Raw genomic sequence first — 24014 nt, 5'->3', positions numbered from 1 at the left:
AGTTACAGTCCGGGACAAAATTTTGGATCATTATTTACCTTTTTGCCATGACCTTCCTAAAACATGCATTACTCAATAATAACTCAAAAATATGTAAAATCAACCTGAATAAGGAAGGGGTACTGCTTGCTATGGTTTGTGATGGAGGTTTTTAATAAAATTGATACAAACGTCTTGCATTTATACTTTTTCATGAAAAACGCTACATTTGTCCCCAAAAATTGTCATCTTAGACTAGTTTTTGTTCAATTCTCTCATCCTGGTACCCATAAAGACGTCTTTATTTTTTTAATCACAAAAGGACCCCCTCTTTAGCACATATCAATGCAGGACCCCCTTTTAAAAGACCCCTTTATTTTTAATATAGCCTTTCAAAATTGTTCCTCACGTATTTGGAGCACCTGGGTCACTTTCAAAATAGGGTGTATCTCCAAGAAAAAACAGCGTATTTAAAAAAAATAGTATTTCAAACTTTTTTACACGATTGTACTAGGTTTCATAGTCAACAGTGTATATAATTTTGATAGGTGTAATACAATGTCAAACATGTCACCTACTTAGGGAGCGATCGTTATTTACAACAGGGGAATGGGCATTTTGAGGTCTTGAGGGGGGAACGCGAAATTTTGGTTGAACCAGGAGGGGGATTGTTAAGTTTTAAATGGAGAAATTCGAGAAAACAAGGGAGGAATCCGAAAATTTTGAGCGGACGCGAGGGGAGAACGCGATTTTTTTGTCGATATTTTCCCCAAAACGCCCATTCCCTGTCGTAAATAACGATCGGTCCCTTATTCTGTGACTTTCTGTGGGATGATTTGAAATGACCGCCAATTATGACTGTTTGATATTTATTACCAGCAATGTGGAAAAAGAGACCCATGTAGTGAACCAAATAAGATACCATTTTGTTTAAGGAGAAAAATTCAACAAACAATAACCCGCTTCTGGATGTTGTGTGAAGTCAAATGATATACCATTTTAAAGCTTCGGATATATATATTTTCTAAACACGACATAAAACAAAATTGACCGGGCCGACTTAACGGCTGGTGTGTGGTGGATGGTCACATAATATGTAGATCTTAGAAAACAATACTACCAATAATAATAATGCTCTTCATACCTAAAATAAATCAACTTTCCCAGTATGAGTATAGATCATTCTGGGACAGCCTGTATCGTCCAGCTTTTTTTTTGTCTCGTATGTGACTTAATCAATTTTGATGTTATTTTAATTGTAATTATTGAACCATTGAACCAATAGTAATCTATAACGCGTCTAAAGGGCAAGCAGAGTATTGTTAAGCATGATTTAAAAAAATAGATAAAGCAATAAATAAAGTTTCGTTCCTGCAAACTGGGCGCACTTCGTTTTTCAATGTTTAGCCCTTTAAAAAAAATTAATTTGCAAACTCCAGAAATGTGAATCAAATGGTCTGCTCAAACTGACTACAAGAATATGGCACTAACCGTCGTTTTATCTTTTCAGTTTCTGTTTCCGTATCCGTTTTTGTAAGTCATTGTTATCCTGAAGTGGTAGTCTCCCAGGTGTGACCAATCTTTTTCTAGCCTTTTGTTAGTTACTGAAAATTTGAAGCTCGTGAATTTCAGTTTTCGTTTTGGTAAGTTATATTGATTTTTGACATAAAACCTTGCGATGTGCGGTTGGGTGCTAATCTAGACAAAAGAAGAATCTAAATTTTACGGTCCTAAATTCGCGGTAAATTGTACGGCTTCAATTGACTTGTGTTTGGTGTATATGCACTTACGCCTAGACGTAAGTAGCTCGTAAAAATAGTCTTGCATTGAAATATATACTAACCATGTTGCCAAGTTATAAGCAAAAGTCTTTCATATCAATTGGCGATGAAACGAGCGTCTAAAATAGTCAAATATCTCCCAATTAGGCGCGTACAAGTGGTGATTTGGTAATCATGTTTTATATTGAAATGCAATACAAAAGAATTGCATTGGAGCAAAGATAATGTATTCTATTCATTCGTACCAATGGCAATCTAATCTGATAATTGGTTGGGCCTATATGCAAGACTCGGGTTTATTTTAAATGTTTATTTTTGCAGAGCTTATTTTCAGTCATGGATCATACTGATAAATTTCGCAAGGGAGGGGGAGGGAGGGAGATACTTGAGACTGAACAAGTGGGAGGGGGTGAGGAAGAAAGAGAGGAGAGGGAGAGACGGAAAGACTAGAAAGAGAAGAACTCGAGAGGAGAGAGTAGGGACCGGGGAGGGAGTGGGGAGACTGATCATGGGGGGGGCAGGATGAAGCAAAATAGGGAGATGGACATTGATACGAGGGAAGGGCGACACTGTGGCCCTGCACAAGTGCATTAGGGTGCGACAGGCTCATAATCGGACCTTTTGTGATTTAAGGGCTTTAATATTTTCAACGTTTTTATAGAAAAACGTGAACTTTGTCATTAGGATTGGCATGCATTTTGTCAAATTAATGTAGATCAATTTAAAAATGTCAGACGAGAGGGCGCAGATCGTTCCAGAGAAGAACACCTTGCGTTTTGATGGTGTAATTGGCACGAGAAGCCATGACAGCTCCGAACACCTAAGAATGTCTAGAGTATACACTATACACCATTATTATTAATTAATAAATATAGAAGATGGTGAAGTCAAAAGTACCTTGGTTCAGAGGGAAAGGACTGGAAGATTGACAGACGAGAAGATTAAAAGTCGGGAAGGATTGGAATATTAGAAGTCGGGAAGGAATGGACGATTAAAAGACGGGAAGGATTGGAAGGTTTCAAATCGTTAACTTAAGCGGTGAGCAGTCTATATCGATATATTGCTCGCACACATCAAACATGTTGAATAGTGCCCAAACAATCATGATTAGAGATTAAAACGCCCATTCCATGGCACGACAACAATATTATTTTATGTTTTAGTCAATTGGGGCAGGAGAATGTTATTTGTTATCATGTGATTTTCTAAAATATTTGACCTGTGATGGGTCAAAGTTGGCAAATTTGCGTATTTTGGGGGAAATTATAACAAATGGGCCGTTTCCATGATTACCATTATAGTTTTCAAAATTTCCGTTAGTAGATTTTTAGATACAGGTATGGCCAAAAATATGACCTTTGACCTCGGATGACCTCGGTTTGATTTTGTTCATGATCCCGTGATAATTTAATGATTAACGATAACATTTTTTCTTACATTTTTTCCAGATAGATGCAGTTTAACAAATACGACGGAGAACAACGATGATACAGGATGCCCGAAAATGACTAGTACCCATCTATGTCACTGGGAATTTTACAGTTTAACGTGATCCTTATCAAACTAGCGATTTTGGCATCGGAAAAAAGTGATAGCCTCATCCCGCATGGTGGTTGCCACCCATATGTTGTGAAACACATGTTGCTTTCTAATAATATCAAAACCGCTAGTCCAATTTAAATCAAACTTTGGAGATCAGATTATTTTGGTACAGGCCTCGGTGTGAGGTACAGACACAAAAACTCTGAACAACCCAATAACATGATTCGCATAACTTTGTCTTTTCCTATTTATATTATGCAAGAATCACCGTTGTTGTAAAATTGTAAAGCTTACCAAATTTAGACATACTTGTACTGATGATACCGCGTAAAGTCTGTGACATATTCGCTGTCGTAGTGCACGTTAGAATATGACCGTTGCTAGGTCAACTGGATCACGCTTTCTTTGTTGCGAACCACTGATCGAAATGATCACAACACAAAGCCTATGGCATATCAAAATTCGGAACAGGTGTATGAGCCCAGGCTTGGAGCCGAGAAAAAGAAGATAGAGAAGCGACACTCCGTACAATTAACCGTGCAAACGGCCTATACCGATGTGAGGACAGAAAATGTGACTCTCGTGCTAGTCTCGGGCGCGGGCCAGACTGTATGCGGTATGAACGACGAGTGTCAGGACCACATAATTAACTGGTTGTGTAGGAGACTAGCACGAGAGTCACATTTTCTGTCTTCTGCTGTCCTCCGGAGTGTCGCGGGCTTGCTTGGAGTAGTAACCAATGGTTACTAACGTGCACTACGACAGTGAATATCGGTACTGATCATTCTAAGGACACCCTCTACGACCAAAGGAACGATGACGTACGACCAAGGCTGGATTCTCGATGATCATACTAAATTTATTGTGGTTTACGTTAGGGGCTTTGCAATAATTATGAGCCCCCTGTGTTGCATTTTCAAATGGCGTGCCAAAATTGTTTTCCTCTCTCGACTTGCCAAAAACTGCTTGCACCCCTCTCGGCGGGATTTGCCATTTGGTCTAATACCATTTGGTCTAATATCCATTTCGTCTACATCCATTACGTCTAAACCCATTAGGTCTATATCCACTACATCCAACAATCATTTGGTCCTTTAACCATTTGGTCCGATAACCATTTAGTCTAATAACCAATTAGTCTAATAACCAATACGTCTAAAACCATTTAGTCTAACAACCATTTAGTCTAATACTCATTTGGTCTATAACCAATAGGTCTAATAGCCATTTGGTCTAATACCCATTTGGTCTACACACCATTTAGTCTTACAAGCATTTAGTTTATTAATAAATAGACGAAATGGTATTAGACTAACTGGTTATTAGACCATACGAGTATTAGACCTAACGGTTATTAGACCAAACGGTTATTAGACCAAATGGTTATTAAAGAAATATTAGACCAAATGGTTATTAGTCTAAATGGTTGGTAGACATACCGGTTATTAGACCAAACAATATGTGACCGTACAGCACGAATGAGCCGTAAATGTCCTCAATTGTATTCTGAGTTACAGTGTAAAATGGGCATGAAGGTCGTATTCATAGGTACCTCAATTGGGTGCTACGTGTACCTCATTTAATGAGATACACGTAGCACCAAATTGAAATACCTATGGATATGACCTTCATGCCCATTTTACACTGTAACTCAGAATTCAATTGAGGACATTTACGGCTCATTCGTGCTGTACGGTCACATATTAGACTAAATGGACATTAGACTATATGATTATTAGACTAAGTGGCAATTAGCCTTTCTGGTAATAGACCAATTGAATATAGACTAAACAGGAATTAGACGAAATGGTTTTAGACCAAATGGCAATAGACCGAAATGCAAATCCGCAGTGTCCATAACAACTGTTTTCTGGAGTTAGAGTTTGGTTTAAACCTTCGTAACTGATTTCTAAAATAGAAAGGTAAATATAATTGTGTCAGCAAAAACGTCAATTTAAGTCGATATGCTTATTGGTTTGTTTTAACCCCCCCAACAAACTGAGTAACAAAAACGGGCTATCGATAAGTTAAGGTAACGGATTGCTTTCTTGCCCTGCGGGGCCATTATATATTGGAATCTCATTACTTGCAAGTCCTCACTATGGGAGTTCCCGGCCTCAGCCCTGTCGGGCTTGCGGCCTTGATGTTTGATACTAGGCCCCCAGCCCAAAAACATCAAGGTCGCAAGTTATCGACAGCTCGTCAGTTTTTTTTAAAGCAATACGTAACCTCAATGTAACTTTGACCAACAGAGGGCGTCAATATACATGAGATCATAGAAATATCACCAAGACTTATGAGTGACCATCCCCTACCACAGCTAAAACAATTGCTAACACGTCCTATTTTCTTGCTTTTAATTTCTTGTGTCAAAAATTATGACCACTCAAATAAGTGAAGGCGTTCCTTTTGCAAGGTGGTTACAATTATGTGCAGATGGTTGAAGTTCAGTCTTGCCCTCCCCATAATAAAATCATGGTGCCGCTCCAGCAAACATAAGTTACCAATGTTACTTTGATCATTTACCCTGTGAGCAAGATGCAAAAACGGCCTGGAATCCAGAGCCACAACTTGTTCTTTCAGCAGTCACTAGACTTGGTGTTTGCACATAAATCATCCCATGAGAGTCCAGCGCAAATTCCAATTTGGATGCTAATGCAATCTGCATTGGATAAATGGCAGATAACAACACAGATCCGCTAATGTTAGAACAAATCCAACGGCTGGTGGGGGATTCTCTCGAGTGCTGCGATAAAAGGAGAGATACCAACATTTATGGCTGACTAAATACCACTAGTAATGACGTCTGTTGCACATGCACATCAACTATACCCAGTTTCTACATTGATGTACAAATATGCATAATACATAAGGCCCAGAATCACGACAATTGCGGTAACTAATGACGCTAACTATTGGTTAATAACATTGGCTAAGGATCGTGCTATCTGAGCATAAAATATCTAGTTAATTATTTTTAAATGTATTTGATTGTTAATATTTGCATGGCACAGGGCTTTCGGCTAAACCACCAGCAGGCTCTCTCTCTCTCTGTGTCAGGTGGCGCTGTGTAGCGCTGCTGTGGTCTTCACAAGAGTACGCCATCTCACTCGATCCGATGCCAAGTGTGTTGCACCTTGCATTCCCTGGTTAGAAACCAGCTTCACGTCATTAGTCCAAGATGTTGGTGGACGTCCTCTTCCTCGTTTGCCTTCCATGGCCCCTTGCAAAAACTGTTTTTCTACACCTCCATGTTTCCTGACAATATGGCCAAAGTACTTCAGCTTTCTCTCCATTATGCCGCTTCTGATGGTTAGACTTGTACCAATCTTGTCAAGGATCCAGGAATTTGTTCTCCTGTCTTTCCATGTCACTCGTAGAAGCCTCCTGTAACACCACATCTCAAAAGCATCTACTCTTTTCCTATCATTCTTGGTCATAGCCCAAGACTCGCATCCATAAGTGGCAATGGAAAACACAGTTGCACGAAGTAGGCGTACCTTGAGGTCAATGGATAGGCCTCTGCTTTTCCATATGCTTGACATGCCCTGCACAGTTGTCCTTGCAATAGCCAGTCTTCTCTTAATTTCAGTTGTGCTGTCACCACTGTTGTTAATCATTGAACCCAGATATTCAAATTGCTTCACCTCCTCAATCTGTTGTCCATCTATCACAAACTCATCACTTTTTCTCTCTCTGTCTACAACCATTATTTTTGTCTTCTTTGTGTTCAGGAGAAGGTGTTTTTCTTCACTGGCCTCTTTGATGCGCTTCAAAAGATCAATCAGCTCTACTCTGCTGCTACAAATAAGAGTGGTATCATCGGCGTACCTCAGGTTAGTAATTCTTGTACCGCCAAACTTCACTCCACCTTCAAACCCCTCCAAAGCTGTTCTCATTATGTCTTCAGAGTAGATGTTAAATAGGTTTGGTGATAGCACACAGCCCTGTCGTAAGCCTCTTCCAATCTTGAACCAATCTGTGTCTCCACTACTTGTTCTGACTGCCGATTCTTGGTCTTCATATAAGCAGCTGATCAGATCCACAAGATGACTTGGAAAACCCATCTTTTCATAGTTTCCCACATCTGAGGGTGGCTAACACAGTCAAAAGCTTTACTGTAATCTATGAAGCACATGTAAAGAGGAAGTCTATGCTCTCTGCATTTCTCAATCACATTCCTGACATTGACAACCTGGTCCCCAGCACCCCTTCCTCCACGAAATCCCGCCTGCCCACCAGACACCCCCTGCCCCACCCTGTTCCTCACTCTCTTGATGATGATCTTCAGAAGCACTTTACTTGCATGACAAATCAGGCTGATGGTCCGGTGATTGGCACACTCTTTCAAACTTCCCCTCTCCGGCAGCGGAACAAATACCGCCCCGCACCAGCCTCTCGGCCACCTCTTCTCCCTCCAGATGACACCACACAGACGCCACACCAGGTCCATCCCCCCTTTCCCAGCCGCCCTCCACAACTCAGAAGCTACATTATCAATGCCAGGCGACTTAGCATTTTTCATTTGTTCCATGGCAAGCCCAACCCCAGATCTCAATGGTGGAGGTTCCTCCTCACTCGTTTCACACTGTACATACACACTGTATGTACAGTGTTTCACACTGTACATACACCTTGTCATCCAGCAGGCTATGTTAGCTAATCTATTGCAATGACAAAGGTTCCAAAATCTGAATTTTGATGACTAAAAATTTCAGTAAATCACTGAACATACTGCAACATACTGTAGTTACTGTTCATTTTCCCATACACAATACACAGTGCTCTCACCATTGACGCGTGTATGTGTATGTTATAGGTATAAGGCATTGTCTAGTTAACGTCACTGTGTGCAAAATAACGGGCCAATATTTTTTGTACTCTCTGTAATTCTAGAAAATATAGTTTTGTAACATGTCCTACAATTTTAGCTAATTTAGATGTTTGGAAATATTCGCACTTTGGTGTTTTAGTAAGGAAGGGCACGCATGGCCTGCAAAATTCCCTGTGTAAATCGAATGCAACTTTTAGTGACTATCACTCACTTGTGGACCGCTCTCTTCCGAAGGGCATTAATGCTAAACCACTTGACGGATATTTTTGGTACTTGCTGTCAATCAGGAATTATGTATATATTACATGTAGGCTAAAAACTGAGTAGGTGGCCGAGCGGAACGGGCTACGACTCATAATCGGAATGTTGCGGGTTCGAGCCCCGGCGACGCCATCGTGTTGTGCCCTTGAGTAAGGCACTTTATCTCAATTACTCCTCTCCACCCAGGTGTGAAATGGGGAGCTGTTATGAATACTGTCCATTGAGCGCCGCCTAATGGTATGAGCATGCCTTGGGCATTGTATGGCAGCTGATATATTCTAACGACGGCGGAATAAAAGTAAAGCGCTTTGGTACATGTTCACATGTGAAAGGCGCTGTATAAATACCAACATTTATTTTAATTTTAGGTGGGGCATCTGCAAATGTTCGTACCCCCCTGATATGTAAGTGGCAAATAACAACAAAAACAACTCCCATATCTGTCCATAACTTTGGTCAGTGGAGCGAGCCAGGGGATTTCAAGTGGGTGATTGATTTTGCTTGAGTAATTTCCTGTTAACCAGGTTTAAGTACTGCAAAGGTCGAATCATGTTTGCTGTGCAGTATAAAATTGAGTTGGTTGCCGGTTTTTACGCGAACTTGCCGCTTGATGCTTTAAAAGCACATATTTTGTCAAAATAGAACCAGTCCAAGATGTATGACGTACCCAGCAAACACAAAAATGTTTTTAAAACGTTTTAAACATGATATATTTTGGGTTTTGGTTTATATAAAAACGTTTTGATAACATTTAATGTCGGGTTATATAAAAGTCATGGAAACGTTTTAAAACGTTTTGTATGGAAACACACTACAAAATATTTTTAAAATGTTTTTAAAATGTTATTATAAAATATGTTTTTGCAAAAATTTTCGCCAAATATTTTACCAAGAATATTTGCAGTAACATTAACAAATGTTTTTGATTGTTATGAAAACGTTTTATACCCTTTATAATATGTCCTTTATATAACCCGATATTTAAACGGGTTTTTGTCAAAATTTTCTAACCATTTGCGACTCGAACGATGTCGAAAACGTTTTGAGTTTGCTGGGAGGGTAGTAATATTATGAAACCATTTCTTTATAAACAGAGCTGGTCATACGAGACCGGCGGAGGTTCAACCAAGTTCACATACATTTTACTCAAATCAGGGAAGTGCAAATTCCTGCTGAAACCGTCCCACTGTGCACCCGGGGCAGGACATGAAACTCCTGGTATAAATTACTGCTGGTAAATACGTGAACTGGTACAGGGTCTCAGACAACACTCGGTAAGTCGTCGATTTTTGTTATATCAGGGAAGTGTGGTTATACAATTTAAAGAAAAGGCAATAATTTAAAAAAATCTTGGTTACCTACAATAGTCAATAGATTCAGGTACTACTAGGAATGAAACTTATTATTATTATTATTATTTATTTATTTACTATTACAGGGGTCCTCTCCAAATTGTCCCTTTGAAATCCATGACCCCTTTGAGTCCCCTTTGAGCATTTTAAAGGGTGCATGATATAATTTTAAAGGGAGGCAAAGGGGACTCCATAAAATTCCCGGTCCCCGCACTCCGTACATCCGCGGGTATTCATGCTCGTCGAAAATTTCGCGAAATAGGGGGTGTATTCAGATGAAGAAACGCGATTCGCGAAACACAAAAAAGGGGTGTTTTTTGAAACCACGTGTTCGTGAAATTGAAAAAAAAAAGGATATTTCCATCGAGCAGCCGACGCGTTTCTGCCAGAAAAGAGTATATTAGAAATATCATTCGCGATTTAGCGAAAATAGGGGTATTGTCGAAGGGCAAATAATTCGCGAAATCGCTAAAAAAGGGGTGTTTTTCCCGTAAAAACTTCGCGAAATGAGATGCAAAAGAGGGTGTTTTTAAAGTTCACTGACAAGCATGAATATACCCGCGGATGCACGGAGTGCGGGGACCGGGATAAAATTTCATCGGGGAACATAGATTGTGTCTTAACGGGTTCACGAACAGGGCGATATTGTTTGCGGGGGTATGGAATTGCAATTAATCAATTAATCACCCTAGCTGCTAACCTCCTAATACCGTTATTCCCTGGGCAGCTATAGATTCCCCCTTTACATTTAAAGGGGACCCGTTGCGTACCCTTTGAATGTCTGCCAATCTTGCCAACGTGACCCATGATATTAACCTCCAATACCACTATTCCCTGGGCAGATTAATATCCCCTTTAGAATCTTTGAGGCCCCTTTGAACACTAGTTACTGGCAGTTTCATGCCACATCAAATAGGGCCTATAGATATTTTCCTCTACTCATGTTTAGGAATTTGATGCCTTGTGTTTAGGAATTGAACACATGATGTCTTGAAATTTGACATAGGTGTTTAATCAAACATATTTAGAAACTTGGTGCAAGTAAAGTGTTGAATTTCTGTAATAAGAGTTGACTCGTGACGTTATATGTGGATTGTTGTCATGGCATTTCTCAATGATTACATAAACACTGTACCTTTGTCTTTCAAACAACACATGTAAAAATTATATCACACACATATTTCTCCCTCCAATTTCATTTTGTCAAGCAACTATAGATGCTTGTGTTTTGCATATAATTTTTGAATATAGATTCTATCCATGAAGGAAATAAGCTGAAATACTTTATGTATTGTGTATTTTGTGTTATTAAATAATATTCACATGACCTTTTCCCCATAATACCTATTACTTCAATTTGTTATTCTTCCGGTTACACACATAACAATATACAGATTTAAACTATAGATAAACACTTTAATGTTTGGCTATTAGTAAACTCAACTTTAACCATATTGTTACGAGTCGTACTTGACTCAAAGCCAAAATCACCTTTTACCCGAACTCACACGAATGCACAACATGCAACACAAATACACTGTTTGATTAAGCTAACAAAATCTAAGTCTTTAATTGAAAGTAATGTATGATTGGTACAATATATGACAACAAAATGCACATATAAAATAATCACACAATCACAATAATGTTTTAACTTATTAGTACTTAGCCAGCATTCTTCTTCTTCTAGAAGATAACAGAGTTCTTGCAATGTTCTGGACGGCTGATGTATATATCCTTAATCACTTGTCCTGCGAAAATCAGCGAAGTCCATTGTACACTTGCATTTATAAATCCTTGCGTATAAAATCCTCACACGAAAATGGTGCTGCTTTCTCCCAAATACTAAACTCCTTGCGCAGTTCTCCAAATCTCTTTACTCCTTGCGCAGTTCTCCTATACTTGACATACTTAATAAGCTTTGAATCAGTTGTCAGCATGACGACGAAGATCACAATAAATCCCTCCTTTTGGGGATGTCTCCACACTATCTTCTCCGTTGAGCGGCTAAATATTTAAATATAGCACCTTCGCTATAATTCCAATGCTGATTCAATATTCAACTTTGTGAATATTTTGCTAAACACACACAGCTCACTGCTTCATAATAATTAAATGTCTGGGTAATAAACATGTTGACATTTGCTTTTATAGCAGCCAAAACCCACATCTATTAATAGCCACTCTGTCATATTACAACACTTCCTGTGGGTAATTCCCAAATCTTATCCATTTCACAATCCAAGGGATTTCCCAAGATTATTAATAAAGAGAAGTTTCTAGAGATGAAGAGGGGTTTCCCCCATACAATCTAAGATTAGATATGATTCCATTTGTTTTGATCACTTGATGAATGAAAGGGAATTCCCCTTGTCTCATATTTCTCATGACATACTTTCAACTTGTAAACAAAGTTAAATAATTAAATTAAATTACTGAGGGCACATCACAATATGGATTGAAGTGTGATTCAACCAATAATCAAATTCTTGTGATATTGTTAAACGTTTAGGTCAATGTCCCCAGATATGGCATCAGGGAGCTCATCAATTCATAATTGCTCCCCTTTAAGGTCAAACACTCTAGACATCAGGTTAACGGGCGTTTAAAGGGGAGTTTGAATACTTTAAAGGGGAGGCAAAGGGGATACAATCCCAGCAAACACAAAAACGTTTTTAAAACGTTTTAAATAAGTTATATTTTGGCTTTTGGTTTATGTAAAAACGTTTTAAGGGCTGGGGTATGAACGTTTGGACAGTATTTATTTTGGGACATTAGAGCACATCAGACATATCGAATTGCATTCTGAATACGAAGAATGTCATTCTGATATCAAATAATTTTGAATTTTGAAATTCGCAATTTAATACAAATTTTATGGCAAATCATTAAAAATTGATATTTTTGATATTTAACAGTACTTGAAGTAAACTTTATAAATCTGATGATTTATACTTAAAGTGTATGTAGGTGGGTTGAAAAGCCGACGATCAATTGAAAATTTTGACCTTTCGTATTGAAGATATGGATTTTTTTTCCCAAAACACCAAAAAAAAATTAGGTCTTTTTGGGGAAAAAATCCATATCTTCAATATGAAAGGTCAAAATTTTCAATTGACCGTCGGCTTTTCCTCCTGCTACATACACTTTAAGAATATATCATTAGATTTATATAATTTACTTCGAGGACTGTTATATATCAAAATTCGAAAAATATCAAATTTTATAATTTGTCATAAAATTTGTATTATATTGTGATTTTCAAAAATGAAAATTATTTGATATCAGAAAGACATGCTTCGTATTCAGAATACAATTCGATAGGTCTGAGGTGCTCTCATGTGCCACAAAAAATACTATCGAAACGCAATTAACGCTCATTTTAGATCCCTTAATAACATTAAAATGTCGGGTTATATAAAGGTCATGATAACGTTTTAAAACGTTTTGTATGAAAACACACTACAACAATATTTTAAAATGTTTTCAAAAATATTATTGTAAACTATTTTTGCAAACATTTTTGCCAAATAGTGTGTCAACACTTAAATAACATTATGTTAAAATTTTTGAACCCAGCAAACACAGAAATGTTCTTAAAATGTTTTTTCAAAACCTTTTTAATAACATTTAAATGTCGGGTTATATAAAGGTCATGAAAACGTTTTTAAATCGTTATTGAAAATATTTTGGGCAAACATTTTTCGCAAAATATTTTTTCAACCCCAAAATAACATTCTGTTTAGAATGTTTTGTATCAAGTTTTCAAGAATGTTTTTGGAATATTATTAAAACGTTTTTGTACCCTTTATATAACCCGACATTTATAACCTTTTGCGAATGATGTCGAAAACGTTTTGTGTTTGCTGGGATTAAAATGCAATGGAGGAACTTAATTACCTCATCATCAATCAACGTCGTGCTGGGGGAGAATTGTTAACCTTTTAGGTCAACAATTCAAAGGCAGTAACGGGGAGTCTTAACGGGGTGGTTTTAAAATTTTAACGGGTAAATATACGGAGCGTCGTTAAATTTCAAAGGGCTGGTCATAAAGGGGACTCAAAGGGGCCCTTTGATTTCAAAGGGACAATTTGGAGAGGATCTTTAATTTGATTTGCATTTTCTAGTAACGAATGAAATTTATTCAATAGAACAAAATAATGGTTGTTAAAGAATACAAGGAATTTGTTCACAAAACGTCAAACATTGTTTAAAAAAGTTCAGTAATTAATAACAAATTATGACAGACTTGTGTTTTGCTACAATTATAATAATACAATCACGATTGGTCATATGAAAGTGCGGGATAGAAAGGAATAAAAATTATAGTGAAGTAAAAGTTTGATGCAAAACATCAGGGATCAAAGCGAGAATCAAGGGTGCAACGTGTGCCAGTTTAGGGGTGGTGCAATAATTATGTGTACCCCCGGGGTGGTGAATTTTAGGGGGGGGGGCAAAGATTTTTTGGCAGTTTAAAAGGAGGAGCAAGCATTTTTGGCAGGTCGAAAGGGGGGTGCAAGCGATTTTGGCAGGTCGAAAGGGGGGTGGCAAGCGATTTTTGGCACATATATTTTGGGCACCATTCCTATATTACGCCCTAAAAAGGTGTAGGAAAACGATAGGAACACGTTCAAATATGCAAAATTTCCTCGCATTATATGATAACGGTAAAGGTATAATGCAGCAAGACATGCTATAATCAAACCACTGTTGAAGAAGCCATCACTCAACAGGTATGTTCTTAAGAACTACCGATCTGTTGCCAACTTGACATTCATTGGAAAAATCATTGAAAAGATTGCATGTTCCCGACTAACCGATCATATGAACTTGTATAACCTTGCTGATCCCTTCCAATCAGCCTACATATCACATTCTTGCACAGAATCTGCTTTAATAAAGGCAAAAAATGACATTATGTTTGCGCTGGATTCGAACCAAGTTGTATTATTGGTGCTTCTCGATCTTTTTGCCGCCTTTGACACCATCGATCATGGAATATTACTTTCACGCCTTTTTTCATCGCATCGTCTCCTCATAACACACGCTTTATCAACAATGTTTCGCATCAGAGTCAGTTCGTAACCTTGGTTCATTTTTTGATACAAATATGTCTATGACAACGCACATCACTAATTTATGCAAAACAACTACATTTCATCTACGTAATTTAACTAGAATACGGAAATATATTGATAAAGATACTTGTAATCATGCTGCTCGCTCACTTGTTTTGTCCCGTTTGGATTACTGTAATTTAATGTCGGGTTATATAAAGGTCATGATAACGTTTTAAAACGTTTTGTATGAAAACACACTACAACAATATTTTAAAATGTTTTCAAAAAATATTATTGTAAACTATTTTTGCAAACATTTTTGCCAAATAGTGTGTCAACACTTAAATAACATTATGTTAAAATTTTTGAACCCAGCAAACACAGAAATGTTCTTAAAATGTTTTTTCAAAACCTTTTAATAACATTTAAATGTCGGGTTATATAAAGGTCATGAAAACGTTTTTAAATCGTTATTGAAAATATTTTGGGCAAACATTTTTCGCAAAATATTTTTTCAACCCCAAAATAACATTCTGTTTAGAATGTTTTGTATCAAGTTTTCAAGAATGTTTTTGGAATATTATTAAAACGTTTTTGTACCCTTTATATAACCCGACATTTATAACCTTTTGCGAATGATGTCGAAAACGTTTTGTGTTTGCTGGGATTAAAATGCAATGGAGGAACTTAATTACCTCATCATCAATCAACGTCGTGCTGGGGGAGAATTGTTAACCTTTTAGGTTAACAATTCAAAGGCAGTAACGGGGAGTCTTAACGGGGTGGTTTTAAAATTTTAACGGGTAAATATACGGAGCGTCGTTAAATTTCAAAGGGCTGGTCATAAAGGGGACTCAAAGGGGCCCTTTGATTTCAAAGGGACAATTTGGAGAGGATCTTTAATTTGATTTGTATTTTCTAGTAACGAATGAAATTTATTCAATAGAACAAAATAATGGTTGTTAAAGAACACAAGGAATTTGTTCACAAAACGTCAAACATTGTTTAAAAAAGTTCAGTAATTAATAACAAATTATGACAGACTTGTGTTTTGCTACAATTATAATAATACAATCACGATTGGTCATATGAAATTGAGGGATAGAAAGGAATAAAAATTATAGTGAAGTAAAAGTTTGATGCAAAACATCAGGGATCAAAGCGAGAATCAAGGGTGCAACGTGTGTCAGTTTAGGGGTGGTGCAATAATTATGTGTACCCCCGGGGTGGTGAAATTTATGGGGGGGGGCAGGGGCAAAAATTTTGGCAGGCCAAAAGGGGGGGCAAGTATTTTTGGCAGGTCGAAAGGGGGGGGGTGGCAAGCGATTTTGGCAGGTCGAAAGGGGGGGTGGCAAGCGATTTTTGGCACATATATTTTGGGCACCATTCCTATATTACGCCCTAAAAAGGTGTAGGAAAACGATAGGAACACGTTCAAATATGCAAAATATCCTCGCATTATATGATAACGGTAAAGGTATAATGCAGCAAGACATGCTATAATCAAACCACTGTTGAAGAAGCCATCACTCAACAGGTATGTTCTTAAGAACTACCGATCTGTTGCCAACTTGACATTCATTGGAAAAATCATTGAAAAGATTGCATGTTCCCGACTAACCGATCATATGAACTTGTATAACCTTGCTGATACCTTCCAATTAGCCTACATATCACATTCTTGCACAGAATCTGCTTTAATAAAGGCAAAAAATGACATTATGTTTGCGCTGGATTCGAACCAAGTTGTATTATTGGTGCTTCTCGATCTTTTTGCCGCCTTTGACACCATCGATCATGGAATATTACTTTCACGCCTTTTTTCATCGCATCGTCTCATCATAACACACGCTTTATCAACAATGTTTCGCATCAGAGTCAGTTCGTAACCTTGGTTCATTTTTTGATACAAATATGTCTATGACAACGCACATCACTAATTTATGCAAAACAACTACATTTCATCTACGTAATTTAACATAAACATGTCCTTCGTCTTCAACGTCTTCAAAACTGGGCAGCTCGACTTGTTTTTAATGTACCTCGCAGGCACGATTCGCAACCATTGTTGTCTGCTCTTCACTGGTTATTCCTGTCCAACATCGTATTATTTACAAACTGCTCCTCTACGTCTACAAGACTCTAAACCACTTAGCACCAGATTATCTAAATAGGCTACTTGTCTCCATATTTATTATCCAACCCGTCTCAGATCCGTCAATGATTACCTTCGTTTGGATTACCACAAGGCTCACCTTAGAGCAGGCGACAGGACACTTACTTTATGTGCTTCACGGTAATGGAATAAACTTCCAATCACAATAAGACAACCCTCTTCCATCGCGAGTTTTAAAAAGTCAATTAAGACCTATCTTTCCCATATGTGTTTTACTTTGTTGATCTGTAGGCCTATATTTTATGACTTGTACCGGGGACTTGTACTATGTAAATTTAAGGTTTGTAAGCGTTATGAGCTTGTCATAAGGAACAGCGCACCAAAAGTTATGTTATGTTATGTTAGCTCCAATTTGATACCAAATTTGCTACCAAACACTCTAAATTGACAAAGATTGATACCAGTTTATGAAAGTTGGTGCATTTTCAAAAGTTGCAAATCAAAACGATGCACACGGTCAAAATTGCTAACATGGCTAAGCGTGGTCAAGCTTGCTTGGTAGCCTGCGATGGGCCGGTCCAGTGCCCGGTTTATTCCATTGCTAATTTGAAACCCATTGATGAATGATGAGAATGAAGGATTAGCTCATCGAACGGAATAATGCTAGAAAGCAACTTGTTATGATAACGGGAAAATCAGTTAAAATAGTCCAGGTTAAAGTTTAAACAGTCACATTAAAACCACAATACCTCTAGAACTGTTTCAACCTTTAACTGGTTATTAGCAAGTTGCTTTTTTCTACTATTTAAGACAGCATAGTATATACATTAAAGAACGCTTTGAAAGATGTTTTCAGATTTTATTAAAACAGTTAAAAATATAATAAAGCAAAAGTGTCACTTGAATCCTACTGGTTTGTAGCTGTTTGTATCTTGTAATGTCCAAAATTGGTGTTTACTACGGCCACACTCCGGCGCCTCTTTCTCATCTCTCATACATGTGTTTCAAATTAATGAGATAGTCGGTAGGGGCCCATCGCGGCCGAGCACGCATGACCACGCTTAGTAATTCCGACCGCGTGCATCGTTTTGATTTGCAACTTTTGAAAATGCATCAACTTTCGAATACTGGTATCAATCTTTATCAATTTAGAGAGTTTGGTATCAAATTGGTATCAAATTACACACGACCTTATCAATTAAAACGCCGAGTATAGCAGTAGGATGAGGGATACCCTCTCCAAAATGAGCTCTAGGCCCCTAGTATATGCCATAAATATTTGTATTGCAAATCGTGAAGTATTCTCATGGAGTATTGTTTAATCGATTATATAATTATACTGGACTTTTTAAAATAATTGGTAAAGTAAACGCTTATTAAAATTTATTCGTTTCAAATTATTTTTTATTTTCAGTTTCCTATTTGCTGAGACGCTATGGCTGGTGAATCACCTGTATGTCCTCTGAAGGTCTTCCTCTGGACATGTCCTCGCATTGTGTCGACTTCATTTCTCAAATGCATGACTTATGTTCCTGATACGGTAGCCTGGCACGAACCATATTTGCAGATCAGTAAATTCTCCTATCTCGTCGAAGATCCGATGTTTTTGAAACCTCTCCGAGAACTGTTGGAAAAGCACGGAGGCGCTTCCGAAGTAGCTAAGATTGAAAGTGGATATGACGCAAGTGACAAAGATTTTGATTGGCTGAAAGAGCAGTTAGAAGGTGATTTTCCTGGAAAGAAGATGGTTTTCGTGAAAGAAATGGGGGATAGTATTATTAGAGATTCGCGCCATGATAAAATCCCAAAGGGGTTTCGGCACACTTTCCTAATACGTAATCCTCGTAAAATTATGAAATCCCAGCTGAAATGGTTCATGAAAAGGCAAAAGCCGGGATCATTTACAAACCCCAACTTTACTCCGGACAATGTACATCCCGCTCAGTATTTAAATGAATTATGGAAGTACGTGAAAGCTCAAGGTTTAGAACCCCGACCTGTAATTGTTGATATTGACGAACTATTGGAGAACCCCAAAGAAATGCTGGAAGCTTACTGTAAAGAAATCGGCATTCCCTTTACAGAAGATCTACTGACTTGGCCAGCGGGTGATGACGTCATGACAAAGATCTGGATGGTTCCCAAGCAAACGATACTTACCTTTCGTACGATTGGAATGCATGACGGAACCTTCGCAAGCACAGGATTTCAAACAAAATCACCGACTACCATTGGCGATAGTTGCAGCGCTGAAGAGGAAGAAATGAAACAGATCCCTCCAGATGCATGGCAAATATTAAAAGGGATGGCGGACAGAGAAGTTCCTTATTATGAAGAATTATATGCCGAACGGCTGACTCTAAAGAAATAAAGTAAATAATTCCAATATCATTTACACTGCATGCAGTGGCGTAGCGTCATAGGGGCACGGGGCACGTGGCCCCATCGATTGCAAAATTTAAAAAATCCAAGAAAATTGCTAAAAAATGGCCTGTGCCCCCCCCCCCCATCATGGTCGGTACCCCCTAAAATGATGACCTATCTACGTCATTGACTGTATGGGTTTTACTATGAACACCTCATACCCAATATAAACATTGAACGGTATACATGTATAACGATGGCACGGGATGAGGTACAATGTAGGGAGCAAACAAAAAGCGTTTTCCTAGAACCAAGCTCTAGTTGATATATATTATACAGGCGGAGTCAAAAAGAAATAAACTCATGTTTGAGGGGCTGTAACTAGAGATCTGTAAGGAATCTGCTAAAAATGAAAACATTATCAAAAAGAGCAAATTCTCCATGTTTAAATGAAAATAGAATTGTTGCAATTGCTCTCGGCAAACTCAAGTTATACTCATTTGAATACAACCACCCATTTTTGTAGCTGCACACGGTTTTATTTCCCAAGTACCTATTGTATTGATTGGTAAGGCGAGATATTTAAATGCAAATAAAGTTACGTGGCAGGTGTGGTTTCGATAAATAATTCCTACATGTTAAAGGGTTCTTTCAAATTTGAATTTTGCCTCTATTTGAATTGCACTATATTATAATGAAACGGGCCAAATGACAACATGGCACCCCAATTTACCTCACGGGAGCGCACGTTTCTGTCGACGAAGAAACTCATCGTCTTTTTCGTCTCCAATTTCCCACAGTTAATCGGATAAGGAGCAGTATATAAGAATGTGAAGTTGTGAACAAGCTCAATGTGCATGGGACACTAAGGAACAGACAACCGGAAGCTTCAGGCAGATCACAAACTGCTAGATCACAAGTGAACATTGATAGAGACATGTGTTACAGCAAGATCCAAAGATCAGCTCAAGACGACAAGACGCAATCCTTTACCCAACATTCCCAATCAAGTTTCTGCCGTATCGTTCGTAAAGACTTGAATTGGTATCCCTACAAACTACGGTACCGCCGTGGACTTCAAGTCATCCTGGGGACGCTGTTTGTAATTCATTAAAAGCAAAAGTTATCAATTCAACAATACTTTGTTGAATCGAAATTGAAGTGGATGAAAATCAATCAGCCGTGTGCAGCTACAAAAATGGGTGGTTATATTCAAATGAGTATAACTTTAGTTTGCTCTTTCCAATGATATTTTCATTTTTAGTAGATTCCTTACAGATCTCTAGTTATAGCCCCTCAAACATGAGTTTACTTCTTTTTGACTCAGCCTGTATACCTCCACTTTAACTTTTGTTATTATGTAGGCTATACTATTAATACCGTTAGTGAAGTTCATTTTGCATCCGATCATGTTTTACAAGATAAACTTTAAGTTTTCGCCAGCTAAGAGCTGGCTATTTAATTCGGAGATCGTCTTTGTTTGCTAAAGAGATTACAGGGTAGGGGTCCTACTAGCATTGGTTTGAATTACTTTGCGGACCTTTTTATGGTGAAAATATAATGTAAGGCCTACTATTTGATTTGTAAGAAAAAGAAAGTATGTTTTGCCGTTTCAACGAATGAAAACGAGTGAGAATTTCAAAAGTTATGGTTTGAAGGAAATATGACATTAAAAGTTATATGCCAGGCCTATAATAGTTACCACAGCATATATCAACGAAAGAAAATTATAGTATCCTTGTTATCAGGCGTTCTTAGATTTACATTTGCAGACCTCCTGTAGACCAACACAGCATGATATGTGAGTGTATTGATAACATGATTAAAACCTTGATGGATATAAAAGTCAAAGTAAAAAAATCCTATCCTGTATCGTTTTATGGATAAAAATGATTTTAAAATGTCTTGAATGAAATAATGGATATCTTAAACATCAGTTTTGTCTTTTCAATGGGAAAAATGCGATGCTATTTCAGGGCCTATCTATGATATGGGCATAATTTATAGCCTACATGTAGGCCTATTGAACAATATACCCCCATTTGACATGTATTATAAATATGTAGGTAAACAAATGAATTAGGCCTATTGTATTATTTTATCAATAAATAAAATGACACATAACTAAAGTGAATCCAACTTTTTTAATTTTATCATGTTGATTATTAAATAATTATTATGGTATTCAACAAAATGATTGAAGAGAAAACACACAGTGCAGACAATGGAGTAGGTAAGATGCCATTTTCATAGCTTCGCCGGAGTATCGGACTAACAATCAACACATTTAAAAAGTTAAAAAGATAAGATTGGAGTGAGTAATTAGTCTTTATACATTTTATAATGTGCTATAGTAAACTATACATTGCAAATTAATGTAAAATTAACCAAAAAACTAAATTATATGAGCTAAGATTGAAAGGCAGAAAAGACAAAAAGTTTGCTGTTTCTGTGTGCATGTTCTCATCATTGATGGTTTGGTGGACTGTCATGAAACATGATGGATCCTAAAAAGCGTGATCCTAAAAATGCCTTCCACCCAAACTAATTACAAGACCTCTTCTACATTGAAGCTGGCTTTCCTTTTTAAAGGGAATTTTTATTTGATTTTTTGGTCACTCTACAACGGCCGATGACCCTTTCGGATCTAGCAAAATGATTATAAAGGGTTCACAAAAAATAACTCCCCCCTAAAATTACAAAACATTTCTTTGCCTAACTTAACATTCATTTCGTTGATTGGAAAAATTTAAAAACCTGCGAATAAAGGAATCGTTTTTCTACCCTCCCAACGTTCTTTCGTCTAAAAATATTTTTGTTTTGGCCAAAAATAATCACATTTTCTAAAAATGATGCTTTCAAAAAAGTTGCACTTTTCAACATCCTCATTTATGTCAAAATTAGGTTCAACAAATCATTATTTTGCACTACGTGATGGTTGCATGGGTGACTAAGAGTTCAGAGACAAAAAGGTGAAGGAAAACAAAACAATTAAATCAATCGTAACATTAATACCGAAAAAGTTTTTTTACATTACATGTATGGGATGTTGAAAAGTGCAAAAATGTTTAAAGCATCATTTTTGAAAAATGTGATTATTTTTGACCAAAACAAAAAAAAAAAATTTAAGAAGGGATAACTTTGGTAGTGAAGCAAAAATATGCCTCTGTTCACAGGTTTTTAAATTTTTCAAATCAACAAAATAAATGTTAAGTTATGCAAAGAAATGTTTTGTAACTCCTAAATTGATTTTACCATTTTTGAAACACCGGTGCAATAAAATCTTCTAGAAAGACCCACACATGTCAATGAATCATTGTTTTATACTGCAAGATGATTGCATGGGTGACAGGGTAATCGTATACATAAAAATTAAAGAAAACAAAAACACCATTAAATGAATCAAAACATTGATAACGAGAATGTTTTGTACATTAAATGTATAGGATGTGGAAAAGTGCAACTTTTTCTGAAAGCATCATTTTGGAAAATGTGATTATTTTTGGCCAAAACAAAAAAAAAATTTAAAGAAAGAACTTAGGGACGGTAGGAAAATGATTCTTCTATTCACTGGTTTTTAGATTTTTCAAATCAACGAAATGTATGTCAAGTTATGCAAAGAAATGTCTTGTAATTTTATGGGGGGAGTTATTTTTTGTGAACCCTTTAGCAATATTACGTGTTTTGTTTGCTTTTCGGTGACGGTTGTGTGCACAAAATACACAAAATGATAATAGTTTGCTCACTTTAGAAGATTATACGGAACCTTATATAATATATCAATTTGTGAGTGCTCTTTTAGCATAGTCATATTTCATTGAATTTACAACCGTATGGCAAAACAGGCGAAAATAGTAACTTTTTGCACAAGATTAGCAATTTAAAGAGAATTGGCTATTGCTCATTCTAGTGACGCTAGTGTATGGACAATATAAGTGTGCTTTGTCGTGTAATGACATAAAATTTGACAAATATTGTAAGGAACACTTGAGGTTTTGACTTTTAAACTTGGTCAAAAAATATAGGTAGTTTTACCCCATTTGCCTTGCTATAACATTGGATTGCGTTATCTGTTGCCGAAAAGTGTTTTTAGGGGGAAGTATTAGCTTTCGTTTGATAATTCTGATTGGATGAAGGGAACACTTGAGGTTTCGACAAAAAACAATCAAAGAGGCCCATTTTTCAGCTAGAAGCTCCACAGCTCTCACATTGCTATGCACTCAACCGTGTAGTGTTATCAAAGACTGTGGTGGAGACATTCACTGCTTGTTGTTCTCTGCTGGGAAGCACTTGGTGTGTGCTCAGGTGTATCGAGGTGGAAACAGTGCGCATGATCTATGATGGTTTATAAGAGAATCGTTTTTGTATAGAAACCTTTCCATATGTTATATTAACATTGACATTCAAAATTTGTTTTTTTTAACTTGCTTTAAGACTGTGAACAAATTGTTTTGCAAACATTTTTGCCAAAATATATTTTACAATTTTTAACATTTTGACAACATGATGTTTGAATTGTTGTTGTAGGGGTTTGTTTTTCACTGCACTGCAAGCAAATTGGGCGAAATGACTCTTGAAACAGATTCATCAGGATAGTTCATTTGATTGATAAATTTCTTTTTCAGATCCAATTAAAATGATACTACTCACTCAGAAATATTTCAATTCCTATCAGGAATCTTGTTCACTCTGGTACTGGTGTTTCTAGATGTTTTTAGCACCGGC

General features: G+C 37.2%; 1 protein-coding gene across 1 annotated transcript; it reads left to right on the top strand.

Moving 5' to 3' along the window:
* The first annotated feature begins 9575 nt into the window (after positions 1-9575).
* On the top strand, positions 9576-21677 carry LOC140160893 (uncharacterized). The gene is made up of 2 exons (XM_072184226.1): positions 9576-9671; positions 18340-21677. Exon 2 carries the CDS (start codon positions 18361-18363, stop codon positions 19294-19296), a length of 936 nt encoding a protein of 311 aa, XP_072040327.1. The 5' UTR covers positions 9576-9671; positions 18340-18360; the 3' UTR covers positions 19297-21677.
* Positions 21678-24014: the final 2337 nt, after the last annotated feature.

The sequence above is a fragment of the Amphiura filiformis genome, chromosome 9, assembly GCF_039555335.1.
Source record: "Amphiura filiformis chromosome 9, Afil_fr2py, whole genome shotgun sequence".
NCBI classification, from domain to species: Eukaryota; Metazoa; Echinodermata; class Ophiuroidea; order Amphilepidida; family Amphiuridae; genus Amphiura; species Amphiura filiformis.
Note: the sequence above shows the minus strand (reverse complement) of the source record. Positions and strands in the feature narration are given on the sequence as shown.

Excerpts from the sequence above, each read along its gene's own strand:
- LOC140160893 (XM_072184226.1), top strand. The coding sequence starts at position 18,361 with ATGGCTGGTGAATCACCTGTATGTCCTCTGAAGGTCTTCCTCTGGACA.